At 40.6% G+C, this 26,299-nt stretch overlaps 1 protein-coding gene across 1 annotated transcript in view; it reads right to left on the bottom strand.

Annotated features, from left to right (window-relative positions):
• The window catches only part of ZMAT4 (zinc finger matrin-type 4), a 349,149-nt gene that overhangs the window by 213,169 nt on the left and 109,681 nt on the right, over window positions 1–26,299 (bottom strand). The window contains exon 5 of the mRNA XM_036838966.1: window positions 5,855–5,944. Within this exon, the coding sequence (XP_036694861.1) occupies window positions 5,855–5,944 (90 nt within the window). The remainder of the gene's footprint in view (window positions 1–5,854; window positions 5,945–26,299) is intronic.

The raw sequence follows: 26,299 nt of genomic DNA, 5'->3' as shown, positions 1-26,299 counted from the left end.
CAAGACTCAGTTCAGGGTCCCTTTCTCCAGGAAACACTGTCCTGCCCCGTCCTGCCAGGAGAGATCGGGGACCCCTCCCCTGTGCCCAGATGGTAGTGATAAAAGAAATTTTCACATATTGAGGTATGGGAAAGTCATTCTGGCTTACACAGGAGTTAACCTGAATTTTATGCTAACTAAAACAGCCTGTTCGTGGCCTATCAAACCTACACTGTACATCTGCTTTAATTATTAAAGAAATGGGCACAGGGACCAAAAGTAAAGAATGTCCATGTTAAAAATAAAGATGAAATGTCTCCCTTCCTGGGACACCAATGCTCGCGCTCCTTCCATGATAAGACCCCCTTCCCAGGCGCCAAGGCCATACTGACTCACTGTGTTATGTGGTGGTGGGTTTTCTTCTTTTGTGGTTTTTTTTTTCTGAAACCTTGAAGGAAGGTGTCCTGATTTGTTTGATGCTCTTAGTGCCGACAAGACATAAAACTGTGCTGAAAACCAAGCTTCTCTGGAGCAGTTCCTCAGAGTTGTCTGAGAGGCTGTCTTCTGGGCTCAAATAAAACTCTTTGCTATTCCTATTATAGATTGTTTATTGATTATTGTTGTTGATGGTAGCCTGGACATATGTTTAGGGTAGTGCCTAGCACGCTGTATGAAAAGACATGATTTGCACGTTGAAGCCCCGACTAGATCCTGATTTCTGTTGAGGAAGGTTCCATGCCCTTCCATCTTTGTGCCCCCAGCACTTAGTAGATGCTCACCACCTGTCTCCGGGAGTGGCATGGTCAGCTAGTTTTCAGGGCCAGAGGGAATTTTATTTTGTTGTGTTTCATGTTTTCCCAGCCTTGTCTCTGCCACTCACCAGCTGTAGGACCAGAGTCAAATGCCTTAATCTCGATTTCCGTTTGCTTCTCTTGGGCATAATGCTGGCTCCTGCCTTACACAGGAGGTGTGAGGATGAAATGTGTGGTTGTATATAAAGCATTTAGAACTTAAGTGGGAAGCACCTGATAAGCGCCAGTTACTATTATTACTTTGCCCCAGAACAGCAATATTCTCTGGCTATGGACCCAGCAATGGCTTCCATGACTCCAAATGAGATACAATTTCAAGATACGTGGAAGAAGCCCAGGAATAAGATTTAGGGAAGCCGGGAGGGTCTTATTCTCAGGCCTGACAAATTTGGGCAAGTCATGGTACTTCTTTGGGCCTTATTTTCACCTTTGTAATTATGGGGTGGGAGGGAGGTTATATCAAGTCCTCCCAACCTGAAACCCAGGATATTTAGGGACCTGTGAACGTGATAATGGAGGTTCTCAAGCTGCGCTGAATATTTCAGACCTAAGGGAAACCATATAAATATTTAAGAGTGATAAGTTCAATCACACTAACCAAATGTCAAGTTTCCCCACTTAGAAGAAATTACATTAATTCCATGTAAAAACACTGTTTATTTAATACCAAGGGGCAATTTGGGTTGGCAGTTACTTATCTTTACAGAATGAAAATAAAAGTAAAATTAAATCACCTTTTTAACTTAAAAGTGCTGTTTCCCAAGCAGACAATTTTTTTTCAAAGCATGTGACCCGTGAGTGAGAAGATAATAAAAAGGACCATTGGTAGAAAACCGAGGCTCTCGATGGACTAGATAATCTTTAAAGTCCTTTTTGGCTCTAATGCCTGTGGGATTCCTGAACATTTCTCTAAGGCAATCAACTCTAACAATTTATTTCGCATTTAATTTTACTCTGTGGCCTCAAGGGGAAAATGTCTTGCTCTAAAATTTCCGGGAAAAAAACACAGAAGACCCAAATGAGGATTCTTAAAGAGTAAAGCAGGGAATTTAAAAAGCTGGAAAGGCCAGAAGACAGAAATGAATTTAAGTTTTTAAAAAGCAACAACGACAACAAAAGGTCAAATGACCTGGAATAGAAATGGCAATGGCCCTGGGAAAAATAACAGGCACTTCTGTTCATCTGTAGGTAAATTCAGAGTTACTGTGTATTCCCAGGCTGCCATTACCCATCAATTTTAGGGATCACTGTGGGCCCAAGGTTCATGTGCGGTCAGGGTTTGGAAAATCAACAACAAGTTTTCTATTTTCAGAAACACTCCTTTTGTTGGATATTCAGGGCAGCCATAAAAGTGTTTTCGATCAAGTAACACTACGATGCAAACCACAGATCCTGGGAGCAGGGGAGGTGGGAGAATGGGCAACACTGGAGAGGCAAGTGGACCAAAGTATTACATCCTCCCAAGATCACAGGTGCTGGTGGCAAGAGGCTCAGTAATAATAATGCCTGCAGAGGGACTTCCCTGGTGGTCCAGTCGTTAAGAGTCCGCCTTCCAATGCAGGGGGACGTGGGTTCGACCCCTGGTCGGGGAACTAGGATCCCTCATGCCGCGGGGCAACTAAGCCCACGCGCTGCAACTAGAGAGCTCTCGTGCCACAACTAGAGAGAAGCCCATGCACCGCAAGCACCACGAAGACCCGACACAGCCAAATAAATAAATAAATAAATAAATAAATAATGATGCCTGCAGAAAGCGCTTTGAAAACAAAGTGCTATATAAACGGGTTAGTGCAGTTGAGTCTTAGGATGAACCTGTACTTTAGAGATTCTTATTCTCATCCCCATTTTACCACCCTGTGGAAATAAACACCAACCAAATGGGAACAAGAAAGGCTGTTTATGTAGAGCTTGCTGTAGCAAGACAGCCAGCCAACATCACCTGCATTTGGAGGCGACTCAAAGGCAAGCAGAGAAGTGGAGGAGCTTCATAATGGAAAAGGGGTAGGTTTCACCCGTGCCCTGATTGGAGGCTGTTGGCCTGGGGAAACTGCAGGTGGGCCACCTAGAATGGGACAGCCTATGTGATTGGTTAGGGGTACATATTTGGCTTTTTCTGGTTGGTCCTAAGTTGGAAACAGGGACAGAAATTAGGGAAGCTGTCAGCTGTTCATCAAGCCTGGTCATTCGAGGCCTATTGTTACAGGGCTATTTTTTGACTCCCTGGATTGTCACTAGAGACGGTGGTCTGACTTCTTACAAGTCTGACTCACAGCAGGCAGGCTTCTGGGCTGGTTACTGGATAGCAATGGGTTGGTTTTCTGGACTGGTTGCTGCAGGTTGTGGGTCAAAGTTCTACTTTTAGATATGTTCTGGCCATTGTCGATTTGTGTATTTAGTCTTTCAACCCTTAGGTGTGAGTCTGTACCAGAGAAAATTGGCCCAAATAGTTACCAACATCAACTCTCAGGGCCCTGGAGAGGGGCTGGGGGTACCTTCCACACAGCATCCAATGCATCAAGATGCCTAATGGAAATGATCTATTACTCCTGTGAAATGTCCATACAGCCTATTAAGGCATCAACCATCTCTTTTAAAAAGTAAGATCATTATGTTGCTTTTCCTACTTACTTATCTGCTTCCAGACAATGATTAACAAGTCATAGAAAATGATTCAATCAACAAATCACTGGTAGAGCTAAGTTTTCAAAATCCAGGAAAAAGTTCTCAAAGGGGCCTTTGGTAAAGAACCCTTGCAAACACTTCTTTCTGTAACATCTGAACCTCTTCCCCTGTATCAACTGACCCCAAGGAGTCTGGCAGAACTGGAGCCTGAGTGGGGTGAAACATGGATCTGACCAGAGCAGCAAAGATCATGCCCTCAAGGTCACAGCTGGAGTCTCAGTGCCCCTTTCTGTTTGCTTGTGAAGGGGAGCAGAAATAAGCCCACCCCAAAATAAGCCACTTTGGCATATTGATTTTTTTTAATGAAGTTACTTAAGAAACAGCAAGGTCCAAGAAGGATACTCTGACCATCCTTTGTCCCCATGAAAGCAGGAAATAAATCTCCCATGTAAAAGGCACCTTCCCTGTACCAGGAGGTAGACAAACATCCTTTTCACCAAAGATACAGAATTCAGGGGGGGGAGAAGCCTGTATAAACCAACCTTGTTATCCCTTCACTAATTTGCTACCCCAAGTCCAAAAGCCTTTGTCGTGTCAATTCCTCACAAATTTATTGCTTTGCTTCTTTGTCTAAAAAGCATAAAAGTTGCCTGTTTTGGTCACCTCCTTGAGTCTCCTATCTTTGGGGCTCCCACATGTAGGAAATGAAATTTGTTCTTCTTCTGTTCATGTGTTTTATGTCAGTTTAATTATTATACCAGCCAAGGAACCTAGAAAGGAAAGGTTTTCCTCCCCTGCACCTGATGGATCACTCGCTAGGAGCTCAGATATAAGTGCAACATTCATAATTAGAATTTGAGTGGATAGAAAATAATCTGTGTTCAAAGAGCTGTCAAATGTCCGTGAATCCTATTGTTTCTGACTCTTAGGATTAGACAGTAAATGGCTATTGAATAAAGGGATACATCGCTGAATAATATCAAGAGGAAATAAAAAACCTAATTCTGTTCTCTCTGTTAACAGACAGCTGATGGAGGGCAGGACTCCAGCATGGTTACAGGATTCTGAGATCACATAAAAGCTGACTTAGGCCAACTTTCCTGTGTCTTAATAGGTTCTTTTGCTAGGGATGCACCCAAGAAAACACCTGTCCTCCCCTCACTCTCATGCCTCCATCTGGTACCACCCATCCAAGCCCAAAGAGCCCAGCTCACATGCCAACTCTGCAGTAACACCTTCCCTGGTCGGACGGCCCTGGCATGTTTCACCCGCCCTTTGTCTCCATGGGGCTTTGTACAAATGTTAACAAACACCTACACTGTGGCATCAGAGCTATTTTTTATACAGTGTTAACCTCTCTCACTATATTTAAGTCTCTTTAAAGCCGCAGGTCTGTGGCTTATGTGTCCCTGTTTCCTCAGTGGGCAGTAAAGAAAAATCCACAGCATCCAGATGAGTGCGTACGTGAGCGGCCCATCTTGTGACGCTGAGACGTGGGCTTGGAATCTGTGGACCCTGCCAGCTGCGCGGCTCGCTGCCTCTGGTCACATGCAGTGACCTTTCTCTCTCTGTTTCTTCTGTGACAACAAACAAGTACAGTTTTCGTCCAGTCTCTTTGATGATCACGTATTAATTTTTAATGAGACTGGCATCGATATGGCAGCAGAAAGAAAGCAGGATCACAAGCACGTGAGAGTGTGGGGTGTGGATTCTACGTCCTCAGCCTCTCAGCCCTCAAAGGGGGAGGCGTTTCTGTGCTTCATCGGCAGTTTTTATCATGGAGGGTCTCTGCCACGGGTGGGTAAGAATATTCCACTCATTAGGAAAAGGGTCCCCTGCTGGGAGGAAGCAATATTTCTCTCAACAGTCTTGGCCTTGGCCTGGCTAAGGGAACCCCTTTGCTCTGACATTAAACCCTCAAAGCAACTTTCTAATTGTCATTTGTCTTCCTAAGTAAACATTCCCTCAGGAAAAAGTGACGCTGATCAAAGCCCTGAATATTTTTATTTGCAAGATGTGCACAGCTTTCATTATAAATGAACAAATGGCATTCTGTTTTACACACCAAAGGAAACATACATTATGTAGAAAGCAAAGCATCTGATCTTTCTGACAGGTTTGCCCTTAGGTCATGTCTTCTGAAGGTGCCCGCCTCCCCGCAGCCAGCCTCTGTCTGTCTCAGCCCCTCTGTCTGTTCTTTTCTCTGTGAGGTCCCAGCACAGTATCATCAAAAAGTCTCCCAACCCCATACTGGCAAGTTCTGGCAGGAAAAAAGGAAAAGACTTGCTTACATGTCATATTTTCTGTAATATTTAATGCGAACGATTTCAACTCACTTAGCTTTCCCACTAAGCTGGACATAACTGCAATTCCCAGACCTGCAAAGTTTTTAGCAAACAGAACAAATTATCCAAGGATAATATGTGGCATCAGATACTCACATTCTCTGATCGGAGCCTCTTTGCGGGACACCCACCGTCCCTGGGGTGAAGCATGTAATATAGTCGGACTTTACTGGCATGTTTTCGACTCTGGGAAGAAAAAGCAGAAGCAGATACTGTGAAAGAGAAGGCATTCTGAATCCTTGGACACATAGCCAGTGACTGCAAATGCCCAAAAGGACTTTGCTTAGAAAACACTTGAAACAACAAGGTCTTCACTGCAGAGCACAGAGAACTACATTCAATATCCTATGGTAAACCATAATGGAAAAGAATATTTTAAAAAGAAGGTATATATATGTGTAACTGAATCATTTTGCTACACAGCAGAAACTAACACTTTATAAATCAACTATACTTCAATTAAAAAATATTAAAACTGAAAAAAAAGAAAAAAGAAAACACTTGAGCACATTCCAATGGGTCCCATGGGGTGAAGTTTCAGATAGGTTAAGTGACTTGCCCAAGGTCATCAAGCCAATATAATTTCAGGATTAGAAAACAGAGTTCATGAAGAAAGGTGAAACCACTGGGATCTTTTAGCCTGGAGTGAATGTTTAATTGTCTTCAAAGCTAAGACCAGGCCAGCAGAGGGAATAAAACAAGGATCAACTGTGATGAAGAGCTAGGTCCCCAGCCCCACTCTCACTGCAGCTGCCCTGCCCTAAGGAGCCAGGGACAACGCCGCCCTGGGATGGGGACAGCCCCCCAGCCCCCATTCACCAGCCACAGAAAAGCTGAAATGGGGTCCTAGCTCCCAGTAAAGTCACACATGCCCTCCTGCTGAGGCCTAGGCCCCACCCTCCCACCTGGGCTGGGCAAACCGCACACGGCACCTCCAACCAAACCGACCCCTTCTTTTTCTTTTTTTTTTTTTTTGCCTTGTCTGGGTTATTTTTGGGGGGGGGGTATAGTTGCTTTACAATGTTGTGTTAGTTTCTGCTGTACAACAAAGTGAATCAACTATATGTATACCTATATCCCCTCCCTCTTGGACCTCCTTCCCACCCCCCCCATCCCACCCATCTAGGTCACCGCAGAGCACCGAACTGAGCTCCCTGTGCTATACAGCAGGTTCCTACTAGCTGTTTTACACATGGTAGTGTATATATGTCAATCCCAATCTCCCAGTTCATCCCACCCCCTTCTCCCACCCCCACGTCCACACGTCCGTTCTCTACGTCTGCGTCTCTATTCCTGCCCTTCTTAGTTCCATCTTTCCTCCTTTGCTGAACTCAGAGCCCATCCAAACTCCCCTCACCTCTCAACAACACTGCAGTTCTAACTTACAAGTTGCTACCTGAGGCAGGATGGTGGACTGAAAACACCAATAAAAGAGTCAGAAGTTCAGAACCCCAGTTCCAGCCCTACCACTTTCTAGCTGCATGATATTGAACAAGTCGTGATATCGAACAAGTCACTTACTCTAATTTGTAGCCAAAACGAGTGTCACTTTCTCCATGTACAAAATGAACACAGTGATATTTATTAGGGTTTCCATGAGAAGCAAATGAGACATTGTATCGGAAACACTGTAATCCACGTAATGCTAAGCATCGCTCACTGCAGACTGCATCAGTCCTAACTTCGAGTTCTGTGTGATCTCCATAATATGAATTCTCCTTGAATCCTTTGCTACCTGATTCCAAGCCCCCCATCCCCTTCCTTTACTCAGAGATTTTTTTTCCTTCTTTTCCAGTCCTTGGTTCCACTTGTCATTCTTTACAATTGGGTTCTAGCCGATCTCCTGAATAATGGTTTGCCTTCATGGATTAGCCACAAAGGCAAAGTGATTTTCAGAGAATACACAGCAAATGGCATCTTGCTTACAGGACGTAGTGTAAATCCTTTCTGTCTGGCTTTCCTCATTTATCACTTTTTTAATTCCTTCATTTTTCCTGGAGTACAAAGACTGTGGTTCCAAACAGTCCCTGGACCCTTCGAAGGTCTTTAAATGGGTTTAAAAGGCCTATCGGAACGTGAAAAATACTAGAGACATAAAAAAGTAATGAAGTGTGATTTTAAAATATATTTGTAGTCCTTTCTAGGTTGTATCTTAAGTTTTAATCAAGGTTATCTGGAGTCTCGTTTGCCTGGAAGATTGGTAGGACAGAGAAATGGAACCCTATATGAACCCGTGTCAGACGATTTCAACATCATTGTTTAGCTTCTGCATATTTTTGAGAATGATGCCATGCAAACTAGCACTTTTCCTTTTGCAGATAAATATGTTGATTCCTAAAATGTGTACACCTTTCCTACAGGATTGTGGGGTTTTGGGAGGTAAGGGGTAGTGGGAATATTAGGAACACTGCTATAGTCAAAAAAATAAAATTAAATTAAAAGAAGATGTCAAAATCTCCAGGACAGTGAACGTGGCCACAGAGCCTGGGCTGGTGAAGAGCACACACAGACAGGTAATTGGTGAAAAGACAAAGTGATAACAGTGTGAGCTCAAATGGGGCTGAAGTAGGCTTTCAATTTTGCGTTCGTTACCATAGAAGAACTTCTTATCACAATCCTTGCAGCATCAATCTACCCAGGGAACAAAATCACGGCAAAATTGGAAATCTCATAATGCAGCCTTGTTTTGTGGTTCGGCTTTATTTTTCCTCTTTCCTAAAATAAACCATTTCTTTCCAAAAGACTATTTCCAGCAAAGACAGAGTTCACTAGGTTATTTACTTGCAGTTTGACAAAACTAGTAGAAACCCATTAGCTGGAAAAAAAAAAAAAAAAAAAGAAGTAAAAGAGCAGCTCGGGTATGAAGCCATTAGTGGTGAGCAATGCTGGGTTCGACGAGCCTTCTTCATGATTTTGTTCATTGAAGGCTAGTTTTTCTCCTTCAACTTCCCAGCCTCCAGGTTTCATGGAAGGACTGCCTTGCCCCAGTGTCTGGGTGAAAAGAAACAGAGTCGGGCTTCCCTGGTGGCACAGTGGTTGAGAGTCTGCCTGCCAATGCAGGGGACACGGGTTCGAGCCCTGGTCCGGGAAGATCCCACATGCCGCGGAGCGGCTGGGCCCGTGAGCCACAACTACTGAGCCTGCGCGTCTGGAGCCTGTGCTCCGCAACAAGAGAGGCCGCGATAGTGAGAGGCCCGCGCACCGCGATGAAGAGCGGCCCCCGCTTGCCGCAACTAGAGAAAGACGTCGCACAGAAACAAAGACCCAACACAGCCATAAATCAATCAATCAATATATATATAAACTGAAAGTTTTAAAAAAAAAAAAGAAAAGAAACAGAGTCTTGGCAAACACCACCTGATTGTGGATTGACGGGGGAGGCGTTCTGGCTCACCATTTAGCCGCATCCCTTCCGCCTGGTTCTCTCTTTTCCCCCTGCTGCTTCTTCCAGCCTGGAGCCAAGGCCTCCCCACCCTGACTTCAGGCAGGAAGTAACAACCCCAATGACAGCCCACTCCCCAGTGAGAGGAGCACGGAGTCCCAGTGAGTCTGATTCAAACCCAAAGCCACAAATCATGTTGGTTGACAAAGGGAAAGAGGTTCCCAGCAGAATGTTCCAGGTGCTCTCAGTTCGCCCTGCCTCGGCCCTGGAGCTCGCCAGCAGCCCTCCCCTTTCTTCCTGGTACACTCACCTCTTTGTCCTGACAGGACACCGAGTCACCTACTGCATCTTCCTCCAAATGACTTCTCTTAACTACCCTCCTCTCAACTTCCCTTAACCATCTGAAATTGCTTGGAATTTGGCACAGAAATTCCATTCCATTTATTCTAAAAACAAAACCTTCCCCATAAAAAGTTACAATTAAATTTGAGCAAAGATGTTCATTGTGGCATTATCGAAGTCGGAACAAAAAATAAATAAATAAATTGGGAGACAGCTACATTTTTGACAACAGGGGATGGGTTCAAGCAGCCGTGGAATGCCCTTATGTTCAGTTGGAAATGGAAAAAAATGCTTTCTACGTAATGAATGTTGGATGGAAAATGCTAAACTCAAAATGGCTTGTATACGATGATGACAATTAAATAAAAATTCATAAGTATACCGAGAAGAAGTGGCAAGGGAAAAGGAAAAAAAGCATGATTTATTAGGGTAGAAGGAGGCTGGATGGTTTTCCTTCCTAATTTTTATAACAGATTCATCTTTAACATAAAAATAATAATAACTTCACAGTGCTCAAGCCTTTGTAATTCCTCATTAAGTCTACTTTATACGCAAAATAATTGTAATTAGTAAAAAGCATCACTGATCTGGAATGCGTTTAACATATACTGATATAACTGACCACATTTCCATCTACCCTTATCAACATTCAAAATGCATATTTTTTTCATTGCAGTAATTGTTATTTAGAGGAGCCTACTTAACCCAAGGGTAGCACGTGCTACTTCAAAATTGAAAACTTGATTTTGGTACGTACAGATTCAATGGTAAATATGTGTACTTTTCACAGTGTGGTCACTTTAGCTTTCCGTGTGTGAATGGAGATTATGGCAGCGGTCCCCAGCCTTTTTGGCACCAGAGACCGGTTTCGTGGAAGACAATTTTTCCACGGACTGGGGTCGGGGTGGGGGTGGGAGAAATGGGATGGTTCCGGCGCTCATGCGAGCGATGGGAGCGGCAGATGCAGCTTCGCTGGCTCGCCCACTGCTCACCTCCTGCTGTGCAGCCCTGTTCCTAGCGGGCTGTGGACCGCTGGATTATGGGATGGTAAGTGCTGTCCAGACAACCAAACCGAGAAGCCCTGGAAGAAAGCTACTTCTGAAACTGACTTATGTCATCCAAATAAACACGAACAATAGCAAGTCCTTAGGACTTTTTCAAAGATCCATTAATATCTAAAATATACACTGCTTTTAAGAGCTTAAAAAGCCAACTGAAAGGAACTTAAAAGAAAAAAATATATACCTTATATGTTAAATGTATACCTTACGGAGTTCAAGAGGGAAAAAGACCATTCCTTTCGGGGGGAAAAAAACATGAAAAAGGAATTACAATCTCTTTCAGTTGCACTCAGAGTCAAACCCAGGTTCTTTCTTGCATTAATATTCACATTTTAAGCAAAAGTCATTACTTTCATTCAAACCACATCAACTTTAAGCTCCCCGGATAGGTCAGAAATGACCAACTCTTCCATTTTAATTAAAGCCTTTGCCCCCATTGCTGGGCCTTGTGCGTGGGCAGACCTATCTGCAGATTAGTTTCTTTGGCTGAAACAATCTCTTGGCACTGTAAGAAATAGTCTAAAGTGGAAATTCAGGCCAGCCTTCTCTTTGCAGGGATAAAGAACGAGACCAACCTCTATTTCAGATCTATTGCTGTGAAAGGAGAGGGCGAAACACATAGAAATAGAACGGCTCTCTGCTTCACCTAAATAACCATCTTCCATTATCACACATTCCTTAAAAAACTCGCAATTCACATTTGCTTCCAACAAGGCTACTGATTTCTGGTCTCATAAAATGTGGCGATAACAAAGCAACTTTGTATTTGCATAATGTTCCTAACAGTCTTCAAAGTCCGTTCACATTTATCCTCTCATTTTATCCTCCAATCACAGCTGTGAGGCTGGCAGGAGATGTGTTATTTCAAATAAGCTTTAAGATCCATTGCTGATTTCCTAGTTAAATCTTCACCATCTTATTTCATCATAGGTATCTAATTATACCTCTTCCAGAAACCAGTTAACATAAACCAAGGACTACAAGAAAAAAAGAAAACCTGGAACAGATTGATCACTACAGAAGAGTGATTCTCACAAGCCACCAATTTTTGAGGTATTTCCACTCATTCCAGTGTAAAGAGCAGCTGATTAGAGCAGAGACAAAACATACCAAAGGTTTAACTCCCCAGCTGCCCAAGAATGTCTGGCCGATGTGAGATGGGGGTTCCATCTCTCAGGAAGGAGGAGAGGTTGCCCTGGCAGGTCCCCACTTAACATTCTGAAGTTGAGGTCCCACGGCTGAGCCCCAGAAAAACTGGGGGGCAACTTCACTAGGAAGTCAAGGTTAAATGCAGATAAACCAAGAGAAACCATGAGTCTCGGAGATTCCCTCTGATGAGTAGGGCTCTTTTTCAGATTGGTGCACCCGGATTGGTTGGATACAGAAACCTACAGTGGAAGATGGACCACCTGGAAATCTAGGAAGAGAAGACTGACCCCCTAGAGAAAGGCTTTACCAACACAGAGAAAGAAGAAATAAAACTCCTCTGCCCAAGGCCCCAAGGCAAGATGTCCTACCCAGGCTGCTGGGCTACTGAAATGGTCTGTCATCCAGTCCTACAGCTGACATTGGATCAGAAGATCCTAAGAAGGTTTGGGTGGCCTATGAAAGGACCCAAGGCTGATCCACACACACTGGGGACGTGCGGCAGGCCTTAAACTGATGAGTGGCACACAGAAAACAACTACGTGACACAAAAGAAGACATTGAAAAAACCCTCAAGGAAGAGACATCAAGGAATTTTTTCTTTGCAAAATATTTACCACAATAAATAGCAGTAAGTTTTAAGTGGCATGTTGTATTGGGCCATTTAATTTCAGAAAACATGGACTGAGGATTAAAGCTCAAAGATGAGACAAGACAGCCGATTAAGATGAAGATGTACTATCTGAGTTAATAAAATAAAGCTATTAAAAATATCACAGCTTAATTTGGAAGGCCTTTCACAGCAGGGCAAGAGCAGAATCAATACTGCAGGTCAGTGTGAAGTCCAGATAGAATCACTTCCTAGAATGCAGAAGAATAGGATAAAGAAGTAGGAAAAAAATGATATTGGAGATCTGACATATGAAAGACCAGGACAAATATAGTGCAGCTTTAGCCGTAGAAAAAATAGACAAAAAAATGGAATAGGAAAAAACTCCCAAAATAGACCCAATAGTTTGGGACCAAAAAGAAAACTAGGAAAATATATCTAACTTTGTGATTGGAAAGTTTTCTAAACAACAAAGCAAAAGAAGCAGTACTGATAGATATAGCTAAATATATACATATACATATATATATATGTTTGTAATCTGAAATACATATATGTAAGAGGCAAACCACAAAGTAGGAAAATATCTGCAATATGTAAAAGAAAGTGGTCTAATACCTTTAAGATAAAGAGTGTTCTAACAAATTTATAAGAAAAAATAATATTAAAATAAGCAAAAGATATAAATAGGAATTGTAGAAGTGCAAATAGCTAAAAGATACATAAAGAGAAGTTCATCCAAATTTTACCTCATATTTCTTACTTTAAAATACATATGTATTTTCACCCATTAAATTGGCAAAGGTTTATAAAATATCCATATCCATATCAGAGAAGATACAGGAAAACTAAGACTCTTGTACATAGCTAATAGGCATGTGAATTGATACAATCTTCCTGGATGGAAATTTTGCAATATATATTCAAAAGGCAAAAACTTGTTTGATCCAAAATGCTACTCCTACAAGTTCATTTTAAGGAAGCAATCAGAGACATGTACTGTCATTTATTTATAATAGTGAAAATGTGAAAATAATTTAAGTGTCCTGAATGAGAGGGATAAATGTTATGACATATATATGATAGATCACCAAAACTGCCACTAACAAGTATATTAATAATACTTAATGACATGAAAAATATCTATGCAATAACACTAAGAAAAAAAGTCTGTTTCAAACCAGAAAATAAAAGATGTCAAATTTTTTAAACAAAAATATCTATGTGTACTATACGTGTTTGTGTGCATAGACATGGCCAAAGTCTAGGAAGAAACACACCAAAAGATTAATATTCTTTACCATGGATCACAGGTGAATTCAATGTATGCTTTGTTTTGAATTTTCCAAATTCCTTAAGGGACCTAGTCATTCCAGTAATTAGAGGGGAAAAAAATCACAATTTTAAAGGTTCATTTCAGTTTTGATGATTTACCATTCTGTTTCACCTTAAGATGAGGCCAATGATCTCACAACTTCTAAATCCTCAGAGAACACGGATTACACCTATTTTGTTCATTTGCATCCCCATCATTTAGCATCATGCCTGACACACAGTCGGTGTTCAAGAAAGGTTTGTTGATTGAGGGGCTGAACGCATGCATGAAAGAAAGAGGTGATCCAGAACCACAGCCCAAGACTCCTGATGAACACACACTTCCACGATTGTGTGGAAGTGTGTGTACATCATTGCTATAGATTCCCTTCCACTCTGAAAATGAAATCAAACCCACCTCCCACTTTTTACCATCCCTGAACCCCACGGGCAGGGCAGGTCCAAGAGGAGGAGGGAGAGTGCAGACCAGAGAGAGTTCTGGCAACAGCTCCTGCAGGCATTTTGCAGACTGTACACATTAGAGGAAAACTCTCAAGGGGACCTGAGGACAGCTGAGCTTGAAGAGAAACTCCAAGGAAACCGAGGAATTGCTGCAGCTGGTACAGAAGTCCAGATCCAGAACGAGCCCTCTTGCTGCACCCATCATGACACATGCAGATCCAGGTGGTTGAGCAAGAGGAGGTTCGGGACTGGCAGAGCCAACTCCTCCACTGTTTCCAAGAATCCCAATCCACCAGACGCTGGTTTAGTAAATCTCATTTAACCTGTGGTCAGACACAGGCTGTGGCCTAGGGTGATATGTCACTTAGTTGTTAATCATAGGATCCCGGGCATTTGTGCTGCTATGGACTGAATTGTATTACCCACCCCCAAATTCATATGTGAAAGCCCTCACCAACCACCCTCCTCCACGCCCCAGCATTATTGTATTTTGAGATAGGTAATTAACGTTGAAAGGGGTCAGAAGGGTGGGGCCCTAATCCAGTAGAACTGGTGTCCTTCTAAGACGAGGACACGTGCACAGAGGAAAGGCCATGTGAGGACACAACAAGGAGCTGGCAGTTCTGCAAGCCAGGAAGAGAGACTTCACCAGTAACCACGCCAGCATCTTGATCTTAGCCTTCCAGCTCCAGAACCGTGAGAAAGTAAATGTCTATTGTGTAAGCCCCTAAGCGATGCTATTTTGTCTTGCAGCCCGAGCTGACTAAGACATGTGCCATTTATCCACACCAGCTGCTCTTTGGGGGGGGGGGGGGTCTTTCTTCTTATACACAGGAATCAGTCCATTTCCCAAAAGCAAATAGTATAGCCTTAAAGTTTCTAGAATTAGGTCATTTTATTATTTTTCTGAAATATTTTTAAAAGAGCATTTGAAATGAGAAATGCTTATCTTAAACAAGTTTTGAGAAAAATGAATTTTTGTTGGAGAAAACCATATAGGGTGGGCTGGGCAGCATTCATGATTGTGTAAACATGTTCGCACTAAATCCGTTACTTCCGTCTGCCTACACAAGTGCCTACATCAGTGCATTACAATTTTAAATCAAAGTCTTGCAACTCAAAAAATTACATTACCACCAAAGTACAGAGGAACAATTTTTCTGTTGTGTGAGGGCAGAGCTAAATATTTCTCCAAGATGTCTGCACATTTTAAGCAGAATCACAGGAGAAATAAGAGAACACCGGAGGATACATAATGCAGTATACCTCACCTAAGGCCTCACTTTTACTGTTTGGGAAAATAAAACAAAAATGATTTTTTTTTTTTTTCCTCCAGAAGCTCCTGTAAAGAAGTTAAAGTTAGAGATGAGAGAAAAAATAAAGCCAGTGAGATCAGTGATTAAAGTCAGAGAAGACGGGGGTGATTTGAAGCAACAAAGCTACCAAAGCCTTCTGCAATGTGAAAGCTTAAACAACACAAGCCAATCCTGCGCAATCATTTTCCCAAGGTCTCTTGGTTTCTCTTATAAAATTCATGCCTGGAATAAGAAAAAGGTTAGCACTTTATAAAAACATGGTTTTATGAGGTCTTCCAAGATTAACCCAACCACTGCCAAGGGCAAACACTTGTCTCCATCTATTTGTTTGGAGTGAGGTTTAGGTGGTGGAGAAAACAAGATACAACCGAGTCCCTAGTCTTCTGAAATAGATGACAGTCACCCAGACCACCCAATAAGCAGAGCAGCAGGAGCAGGTTTAATGTGGCCTCATTACTCTGTGTAACATTTTTACATTCGATTCTCTTTTTACCCTATTATTTTATGCTCCTTGGCATGTACCATACAATTATTCTGAGACTGAACTCCGTTGTTATGACTGAATCCTCAATTTTCATTATTTTTATAGGCCTGATCCATTCTCACTGTGTACCTTTAAAAGTTCTGCACAGAGCGGTTCCTCTATAAAAGCATGTTAATTACTTAAATAGTCAGGTGAGCAGAAGCTTTTTTGTTCTGTAGTCTGTTTTTGCTTTTATAGTCCCACTTGCTTATTTTTGCTTAGGTTGCCTTTGCTTTTGGTGTCAAACCCCCCAAAAAAATCATTGCCAAAACCAGTCTCAAGGAGTTTACTCCCTATAGTTTCTTTTGGGAATTTAAGTCTCTAACCCATTTTGAGTTAATTTTTGTGTAGGGAATAAGACAGTGGTCCAGTTGCATTCTTTTGCATATGACTGTCCAGTTTTCTGAACACCATTTATTGAAGAGGCTATCCTTTCCCCATTGTTTATTCTTGGCTCTTTTGTCATAAATTACTTGATCCCATATGCATGTAAAGGTTTATTTATGATCTATGTGTTCCATTGATCGGTATGTTTGTTTTTATGCCTATATCATACTGTTTTTTTGGAGGTTTTTTTAACATCTTTATTGGAGTATTATTGCTTTACAATTGTGTGTTAGTTTCTGCTTTATAACAAAGTGAATCAGCTATATGTATACATATTACCAAAGATTTGAAATGTACTTTGAAATCAGGAAGTGTGATGCCTCTAGCTTTATACTTCTTTCTCAAGATCACTTCAGTTACCTGGGGTCTTTTGTGCTTCCATACAAATTTTGAAATTGTTCTGTTTCAGTAAAAAATGCCTAGGAATTTTGATAGGGATTGAATTGAACCTGTAGATTGCTTTGGGTAAAATGGACATTTTAACAATACTAATTCTCCCAATCCATAAACATGGAATATCTTTCCATTTCTGTGTGTTTTCTTCAATTTTTTTCATCAATGTTTTGTCACTTTCAGTGTCCAGATCTTTTACCTCCTTGTTTAAATTTATTCCTAAGTATTTTACTCTCTTTGATGCAATTGTAACTGGGATTACTTTCTTAATTTCTCTTTCTGATAGTTCATTGTTAGTGTGTAGAAACCAACTGGGTTTTGTACATTGATTTGTATCCTGCAACTTTAATGAATTTGTACATCAGTTCTAACAGTATTTTTGGCAGTCTTTACGGTTCTCTACATATAATATCAGACCATCTGCAAATAGAGACAGTGTTACTTCTTCCTTTGTGATCTGATACCTTTTATTTCTTTCTTTTGCCTAATTGCTCTGGCTAGGACTTCCAATATTATGTTGAATAAAAGTGGTGAGGGTGGGCATCTTTATCGTATTCCTGATCTTATAGAAAAAGCTTTCAGTGTTTCACCATTGAGTATAATGTTAAGATGTGGGCTTAGCATATATGGTCTTTCTCATGTTGAGGTACATTCCCTCTACAACCAGTTTGTTGAAAGTTTTATTATGAATAGATGTTTAATTTTGTCAAATGCTTTTTCTGCATCTATTGAGATGATCAAATGACTTTAACATTCATTTTGTTCATGTGGTGTATCACACTGATTGATTTGCAGATGTTCAACCTTCCTTACATCCCTGGAATAAATCCCACTTGATCATGGTATATCATCCCTTTAATGTATTACTGAATTTGGTTTGCTAATATTTGTTGAGGATTTTTGCATCTATGTTCACGAGGAATATTAGGCTGTAATTTTCTTTTCTGGTAGTGTCCTTGTCTGGTATTGGTATTAGGGTAATGCTGGCCTCGTAAAATAAGTTTGGAAGTGTTCCCTTCTCTTCTAATTTTTGAAAGAGTTTCCAAAGGATTAGTATTAATTCTTCTTTAAATATTTGGTGGAATTCACCAGTGAAGCCATCTAGTCCTGAACTTTTCTATGCTGGGAGGTTTTTGATTACTGACTCAATTTCTGTAGTCTGCTCAGATTTTCTATTTCTTCATGGTTCAGTCTTTGTAGGTTGTACTTTTCTAGGAATTCATCCATTTCTTCTAGGCTGGCCAGTTTTTTGGCATCTGTTTGTTTACAGTAGTCTCTATGATCCTTTGTATTTCTGTGGTATCAGTTGTAATGTCTCCTCTTTCATTTATAATTTTGGTTTTGAGTGCTCTCTCTTTCTTGGTAAGTCTAGCTAAAAATTTGTCTATTTTGTTTACTCTTTCAAAATACCAGCTTTGAGTTTCATCAATCTTTTTTTATTGTCTGTTTAGTCTCTATTTCATGTATTTCCACTCTGATCTTTGATATTTCTTTCCTTCTACTAAAAGCTTCTGCACAGCAAAAACAAAACAAAACCATCAACAAAATGAAAAGGTAACCTATGGAACGGGAGAAAATATTTGCAAATCATATTGCTGATAAAGCTTAACAGCCACGATATGTAAAGAACTCACGTAACTCAATAACAACAAACAAAGAACAATTTGATTAAAAATGGGAAGAGGAACTACATAGACATTTTTCCAGAGAAGATATACAAGTGGCCAGTGGGCATGTGAAAAAGTGCTCAACATCACGAACCATCAGGAAAATGCAAATGAAAATCACACTGACATACCACTTCACATCATTCAGAATGGCCATCATCAAAAAGACAAGAAATAACAAGTGTTGGCAAAGATGTGGAAAAAGGGAACCCTTGTGCACTGTTGGTGGGAAGGTAAACTGGCACAGCCCCTTGGAAAACAGAATGGAGATTCCTCAAAAAAATTAAAGACAGATCTACCGTATGATCCAGCAATTCCACTTCTGGGCATACATCCCACGGAAATGAAAACAGGGTATCAAAAAGGTACCTGCACTCTCATGTTCATTGCAGCATTATTCACAATATTCATAAATCATAAGATATGGAACAACTTAAATGTCCATCAATGAATGAATGGCTAAAGAAGATGTGGTATTTACATACAAAGGAATATTATTCAGTCATGAGAATGAAGGAAATCCTACAATTTGAGACACAATCATGGCCCTTGAGGGCATTACACTAAGTGAGATGATCCAGAAACAGAAAGAGAAATACCACGTGGAATCACTTATATGTGGAATCAATCAATCAGTAAAAAGCTGAACTCACAGAACCAGTAGAGAAGTAGTTGTCAGGGGCTGCAGGGTGAAGGAAATAAGGAGAGGTTGGTAAAAGGGTACAAACTTTCAACTGTTAGATGAATAAGGTCGGAGGATCTAATGTAAAACATGGTGACTATACTTGATAACACTGTACTGTATAATTAAAAATTGCTAGGAGAGAAGAACTTAATCGATCTCATAACAATACATAAATATGATAAATAGGTGACATGATCGATGTGTTAATTAACTCCATGGAGAGACTCCTTTCACAATGTGTACATAAATGTGCACATATTGCAAATCACCATGATGTACACTTTAAATATATTACAAATGTATTTGTGAGTTATGCCTTAATGAAGCTGAAATAAATAAATAAATTGCCAGATGACTTTTACTATAGAACATAACTCCAATAGACCTCACTTTGAATGCAGCGATAGTAAATAATAATAATTTTTAATTGGACTAACAAACAAAACAATATCTGCCTAACAAAGAGATTCTTCCACGTACAAGAAAATTTAAAATTTTACAGTCAGTTTCCTCTGGTACACTTGAAATGTGATTTTATTTTTCACAGATTGTGCATTCATCCTATTTTCAAGAATACTTGTAGGTACATATAACTTTTATAATCTGAGAAAAGTAATCAGCAAATTTATTAGGAACATTTTTCACTGTAAAATAACGTGCAAAGAATGTACTGTCTATTTCTTCCTACCCTAGTGTCCCCCCCTTCATGTTTAGCTAGATTTTTGCACACCAAGTTAGCCGGCTGAAGTGGGGCAGGGCTGGGAAGCCTCAGCACTGCTGAAATCCTGAGGGTCCAGCCACGTCACTAGTCGAAAAATAGGTTAATAACTTTGTTTCACTTAATGACAGGGAAACAGAAATTTTTTTCTCTTGAATCCCTAGAGTCAAGTATCTGGAAGCATGTTTTATTTTTCCAGAAATACCTGTTTTGCTTAATACTGCTCTCCAGACCTTCAGAGCACACATGCACGTGGCTTCCAGCTGCAAATCTGCTGTCACCTCCAGCTCACCACCATCTGCATTTCAGCTTATCTATTTGCCTATTCAAAGTCCCAGATTTTAATCTGTTTGCAGGTTGCTTTGAACTGATAGCATGATTAAAGAAAAATAGGGAATTCTGAAATAATCCATTCTCTCTAGCCAGGTGGTTCAGAGAGATAGACTTGTTCAGTGGAAGATGGCTGTATTCAATAAATACTCCCCAGATGCTCCAGAGTCCCTATGTCACTCCTTTCCCTCAGCTGGAGGGACCAGAGGGACACACACCCTAAAGCAAGGAGAGGTTTGCACATCCATCTGCCACAGAGTGCAGCGTGCCCCCTCTCGGGGACAGCAGGGAGGGGCGCAGGAATCCCTAGTTTCCACCCAACCGCCCGCCCCTCTGCATACAGACCAGACCTTCAGTAGTTCTTTTCCTTCCAATCTTTCCCAAAGTTTGGTCCCTGGACCACCTGTTTCAGAATCATAGGGTGTTTTTTTTTAAAAGGAAGGTTTCAGACCTCATCAGAAGAATTGCTAGGGGCCAGGGGACCGGGAATTAGGTTTTTCGCAGCTCCCCAAGTGCTTAGAAGGCAAGTGGATTTTTGAAAACCCGGTTCTATTTTCCCTCCTTTCTAATCAGCTCCTCTCCCCTTCCCTTCTGTGGCTGCCAAGCCCAGATTGAAAGAAAAAGAAAACAGACTGGGAGAGCTATCTCCAGCTTCAGCTAGATCGCACTTCAGGGTGAAGCAAAATCTGGAAGAGCCGGTCTCGGCCAACCTCCCAGGGACCTGCAAAGCGCAGGCTGAGAAGTGCAGAGCTCGAAAGCAGAGGCTGCGTGGCACAGAGGGGCTGCTCTGACATCTCGCAGCTCTCAAACTCCGAGACTCCACTTCTCACCGTCTCCTCCCGACCCCCATCTGCCTCTTCCTAAGGGCCTTCAGAACATCCCCTGTAGGTCCAGCTGCTGTCTTGCTCAAACCCAGTACTTCCAAAGAGAAGTCATCATCTTTCTTCCTTGTCTAGTGCCCTTTTCAATGTCTCTGTCTTTGTCTGGGACACCAGCGTTCTTGCAGGCAACCAGGCACAAAACCAAGTGAAGCAAAAATATTGGAAAATACCAACCAAAATTGTTAAATAAGGATGCTAAATATATTGAAGGAGTTGAGAAGATGTTACCAATAGGAAACAAAAACATGAAATCCTAAAAAATAAAAAAGCAGAAATACTAGGTAATAGGATTACACAGCATGGCTGTATGCGGTTTATTGCTTTAACAGATGAAAATCCATCAGTGTAATATACCGCCAACCATGATTGCTGAACTATGTGAATCTGTTATTTCTCTAAGTGAAAAGCAATCACATATTGGAGATTTCATATGGTTCAACTTCAGTTTTCTTTGATAATCAGACAAAAAATACATCTTTTTTTACAAAATGGAAATGTATGTTCACACAAAACCTGCACACAGATGTTTATAGAAGGCTTATCCATAATTTTCAAAACTTGGAAGCAACCAAGAGTCATTTAGTTAGGTGAATGGATAAAATAAACTGTGGTGCATACAGACAAGGGAATATTATTCAGCACTAAAAATAAATGAGCTGTCCAGCCATGAAACATTTAGAGGAAACTTAAGTGCATATTACTAAGTGAAAGAAGTCAATGTGAAAAGGCTACATACCATATGATTCCAACTATATGACATTCTGGAAAAGGTAAAACCATGGAGACCGTAAAAAGATCAGCGGTTGCCAGGGGTTACAGAGGGGGAAGGATAAACAGGCAGAGCACGGAGGATTTTTAGGACAGGGAAACTACTCAATATGACATTATAATGATGGGTGGATGGTTGTCATTATGCATTTGTCCAAACTCACCGAAGGTACAACAGCAAGAGTGAATGAACCCTAAGGTAAGCCATGGACTTCGGATGATGATGATGTCAGTGGAGGTTCATCAGTTGTAACAAAAGTACCATCTGTTGGGGGATGCTGAAATCGCGGAGGCTATGCCTGTTGTGGGGTAGGGGGTCTATAAGAGCTCTCTGTACCTCCCTCTCAGTTTTGCTGTGACCCTGAAAACTGCTCTAAAAAATTAAGTCTATTAAATTTAAAAAATTAATGTAGATGCCAAAACCCTTAAGTAAAATTAACAAACTGAATACAACATTGTGGGGTTTTTTTTAAAGTAATGTATCATGATCAATACTGGATTGTCTAAGAAGTGCAAGCATGGCGCAGCGTCAAAAAGCTCAATGTTATTTACCACATCAGCAGACTAAAGAAGAGAAAAATCATTATCTCAACCAATACGAAAAAATCATATGATAAAATCCAGCACCTATTTATATTCTTTTAAAAACTTAGTAAACTAGGGAAAGACGGGAGCATTCTTGCCTCCACACTGGTTGTATGAAAAATCTATAGCGACCGGTATGCTTATTGGAGAAATTTTGATTGTGTTTCTTGAAAGACTATGACCACTGTCACTGTTGCTGTTGCACACAGCACTGGAGCGCCTCATCAACTCCATAAAGAAAGTAAAAGAAAAAGAGATCTGGGCAAAGGAAGGGGAGAGCTGAAACTCACTGTTTGCAAATAATAAAAAATGTATCTAGAAAGAAATTGACAGAGTCAACAGACAGACCATTGGAACTCCTAGGAGAGTTTAGTCGGTCTGATGGATGTGGAGAGGCACTCCCCAGATCCCTTTCCATGGAGAACGTGTGGCCCCTGCTCTGGGAGTATTGTCAGCAACCAGTCCTCAGCTGTCAACTCTTTCAGGGATCCCCAAGGGCAGGTCCTTCCCAGGGTATGTGGAGAAAAGAACATAAATATATACCAGGAGAGGGACCTTGCATAGCCCGGTTTTGAGAAGGCTTTATGAATTTTGAATGCGATTAACTAATCCAGGTTACACGCTTAGTAGGTTGTGTACAAGGTTACACAACTAGCAGGTTGTATAGAGCCAGTATTTGAACCCAGGCTTTCTCATTCCAGGGGTTAAATAAAGTCTTAACTACAATGCTGTACCACAGGATACTTCCCCCTTACCATCCTAAGATCACAAAATGCATATTCCTGTCTCTGTATATTTGTTGATTCTCTTCCCAATTCCTGAGACACACCTATGCCTCTCATCACATAACCGAATATAATAACCCTTCTATGTCTATTCCAAGACTGACCCCTCTAAGGACTCTTCCCCAGTTGCTCCAGAAACTAATTTCATCCTACTCGAAACTCTCACAGCTCTCATTGTCTTTACCGTATATTTTAGCCTCTTTATTATTTTCAGTTAAGCAATTCCTAAAATACTCCCCAGCAGTATCAAGTGCATATCTAGTTATCCCACCAGCATAACTCATGTAGGCCCAAACCACAACTGCTTTGGCAAAGGGCAATGTATGAATCTTCTATATTACCACAAGGCAGGGTGGACAGTCGGTGTCAAAAAAGCACCCCTCGATTTGAATAGATTACAGATAGTATATTAGTCTCGCTGTCTCGAGACAAGTTAAAGCAAAGGAAACAGAACTGACGGTCAAATTCAGTTCTGCTTGTCTTTTTCAAACACATGGTCAGTATTCTATAATTTCTTCCTTACCCTCATCATTCTTGACGATCTAATTTTGATTCAGAATCTCTTCCCGAAAGTCAGCCCACAGATAAATATGCACATATAAAGTTAGCCCAAGACTACTGAGAAGTATTTAACCAGTGTAATCATGCATTCAGGCTGGACACTTTCTCAGCCAAGGAAAATAATAACATCTTCATCCTAACATTATCGGGCGTCCCATGATTATGCAGTACCACGCATAGCCCTTTCCCTCTGCCACCTGCTCTTAACTAAATTTCCAGTAAGCCTGCCCCACTTCTTTTCACCTGATGAGTAATTGGCTGTTTCATATAAATGGACTGAAATTTTGAAAACTGATGAATAAGGGTGGGAAAATTATGACTATTATTTTTTTTTTAAGGATAGAGGGTTTAGTTGTCTTCAGCTCCCCGAGAGCCCACTGCAGTGGTTTCTGGCTTACATGACAAAACACAGCAGCCAAGGCGGGGGGACGGGGTGCTGCGGCTGCGGGTTCCTTTCTTCTTTGCTGAATTAGGAATCCAGCAGAAATTACTGCCTTCAACACAACCATCTGTTCTCCACGCATTCTTTTCTTCTGGACTTCAACAAGGGGTGATATGTTGATGCTAAGACACATTTCAATCCAGTTCCTGGTGTTTCAAATCTTATTCATCTCAGCTGAGAGTGAAGTTATGAAATTGGGCCAAGATGAGGGAGGAAATTAACTAACATTCATGCCCCATTAATTTTCTAGTTTCCTTTTACTGGATTAAACCAACTGTACAAAAAATTCCCGTGATATTTCAGCTATGAGAAGAGTTATATGGACTGTGGCAGGTGAACAGTACAAACAATTACACAACAATTATTCATTCACTCATTTATTCTCCAAACTCTTGATGTGTAATATGTACAGACAAGGGTCAAAAACCACCTCCACAAGTCATGTGGCACGTGGATTATTCTGGGTTGAGTTATTGCTATAAAAAGAGATGCTACCGAAAGGGAGATGATCCAGCATACGCTATCTAGTTATTCTCTTGTGAAATCTCAGCATCACCTTCCACGAACATCTGTTCAGTCCTGTGCCTCCCAACTTACTGGCTGGAATTCACTCAGCTATCCTTAGGGAGCCTGACACTTCTTGGTCTTCTTTTGACTTGGTATGTCTAACAGTACTCCCCTTCCTCAAGAGTCTGGGCCCTAGAATAGATGTATACAAACACAGGCTGTGCTAACAGAAGAAAATTGGAGCTGCATTTTGCCAAAGGCTATTCTTGGTTCAAAGAGGATGAATAGGTAGAATGTAATTTTGAAATCTGTTACAAAGATTAAAACAGACCAGAAAGCTAGATTGTGAGTATAAAGATAGATTAACCTTCCAAAATTGGGTTCATGAGAGAAGTTGTTTAAAGGCCAGTGAAGGAACATACATTAACTTTGAGATGCTGACTAATTTATGGTCTCTTAACTATAAAATGCAAAGGTAGGACATGACAATTTTTAATGTCCCAATCAATGGTAACGCTCTGTGATTCATGATATACACACATTGAAAATGCCATTGCAAATTTAGAGCAGTAAATGCTTATGAGAACAGGAGGAAGGTCTCAAATCAATGACTTCAGTTTCTACCTTAAAAAAAAAAATCAGAAAAAAAGTAAATTAATCCTAATGAAAGTAAAAATGAGAAAAAATAAATATCAAAGTGGAAATCAAGAAAGGAAACAAAAAAATAGAGAAAACTCAATGAAAGCAGAAGCTGGTTCTTGGAGATCAGTAAAATTGATAGGTCTCTAGTCAGACTAATCAGCCAAAAAAAAAAACCCATAAAAGACACAAATCACCAATATCAAAGATGAGGGAGCTAACATCAGTACCGGTACTACAGATATTAAAATATTAATGAGAATATTATGAACAACTTTAGGCTAATTAATTCTACAACTTAGATGAAAGGAAAAATTCCTTGAAAAATACAAACTACTGAAGCTCACTCAAGAAAATATAACCTAAATAGCATATCTATTAAAGAAATTGAACTTGTAATGTAAAACCTTCCACAAAGGAAACACCACACTCAGATGGTTTCACTGGGAAATTCTACCAAACATTTAAGGAAGAAATAACATCAGTTGTACACAAACATTTCCAGAAGTTGAAGAGGAAGGAATATTTCCCAGCTCATTCTATGAGACCAGCATTATTCTGACACCAAAAATAAAGATATTACAAGGAAAGAAAACTATAGATTAATATTCCTCATGAACATAGATGTAAGAATTTTTAACAAATTTTCAGCAAGTGAAATCCTACAATGTATAAAAAAGATAATGCATCATGACCAAGTGGGATTTACCCTAGTAATGTCAGGTAGGTTTAATATTTGAAAACCAGTCAATAGAATTCACTATACCTACCACCAAAAAAATAAATTTATAATAATAATAAAAAAATAAAAAATAATAATAATAAAAAAAAGGAGGGGGAAAAAAAGAAAAGAAGAAAACTTATGTGAACATCACAATAGATGAAAAAAAAATGCATTTGAGAAAATCTGACATCAATTCCTGATAAAAACTGAAAGCAAACTAGGAATAGAAGGGAACGCCCTCAAATTGATCAAAGGCATCTATAAAAAACCAAAAGCTACCGTGATACTTAATGGTGGAAGATTGAATGTTTTC

The sequence above is a fragment of the Balaenoptera musculus genome, chromosome 21 (assembly GCF_009873245.2).
Source record: "Balaenoptera musculus isolate JJ_BM4_2016_0621 chromosome 21, mBalMus1.pri.v3, whole genome shotgun sequence".
NCBI classification, from domain to species: domain Eukaryota; kingdom Metazoa; phylum Chordata; class Mammalia; order Artiodactyla; family Balaenopteridae; genus Balaenoptera; species Balaenoptera musculus.
This window is presented reverse-complemented; position numbering and strand designations above follow the sequence as displayed.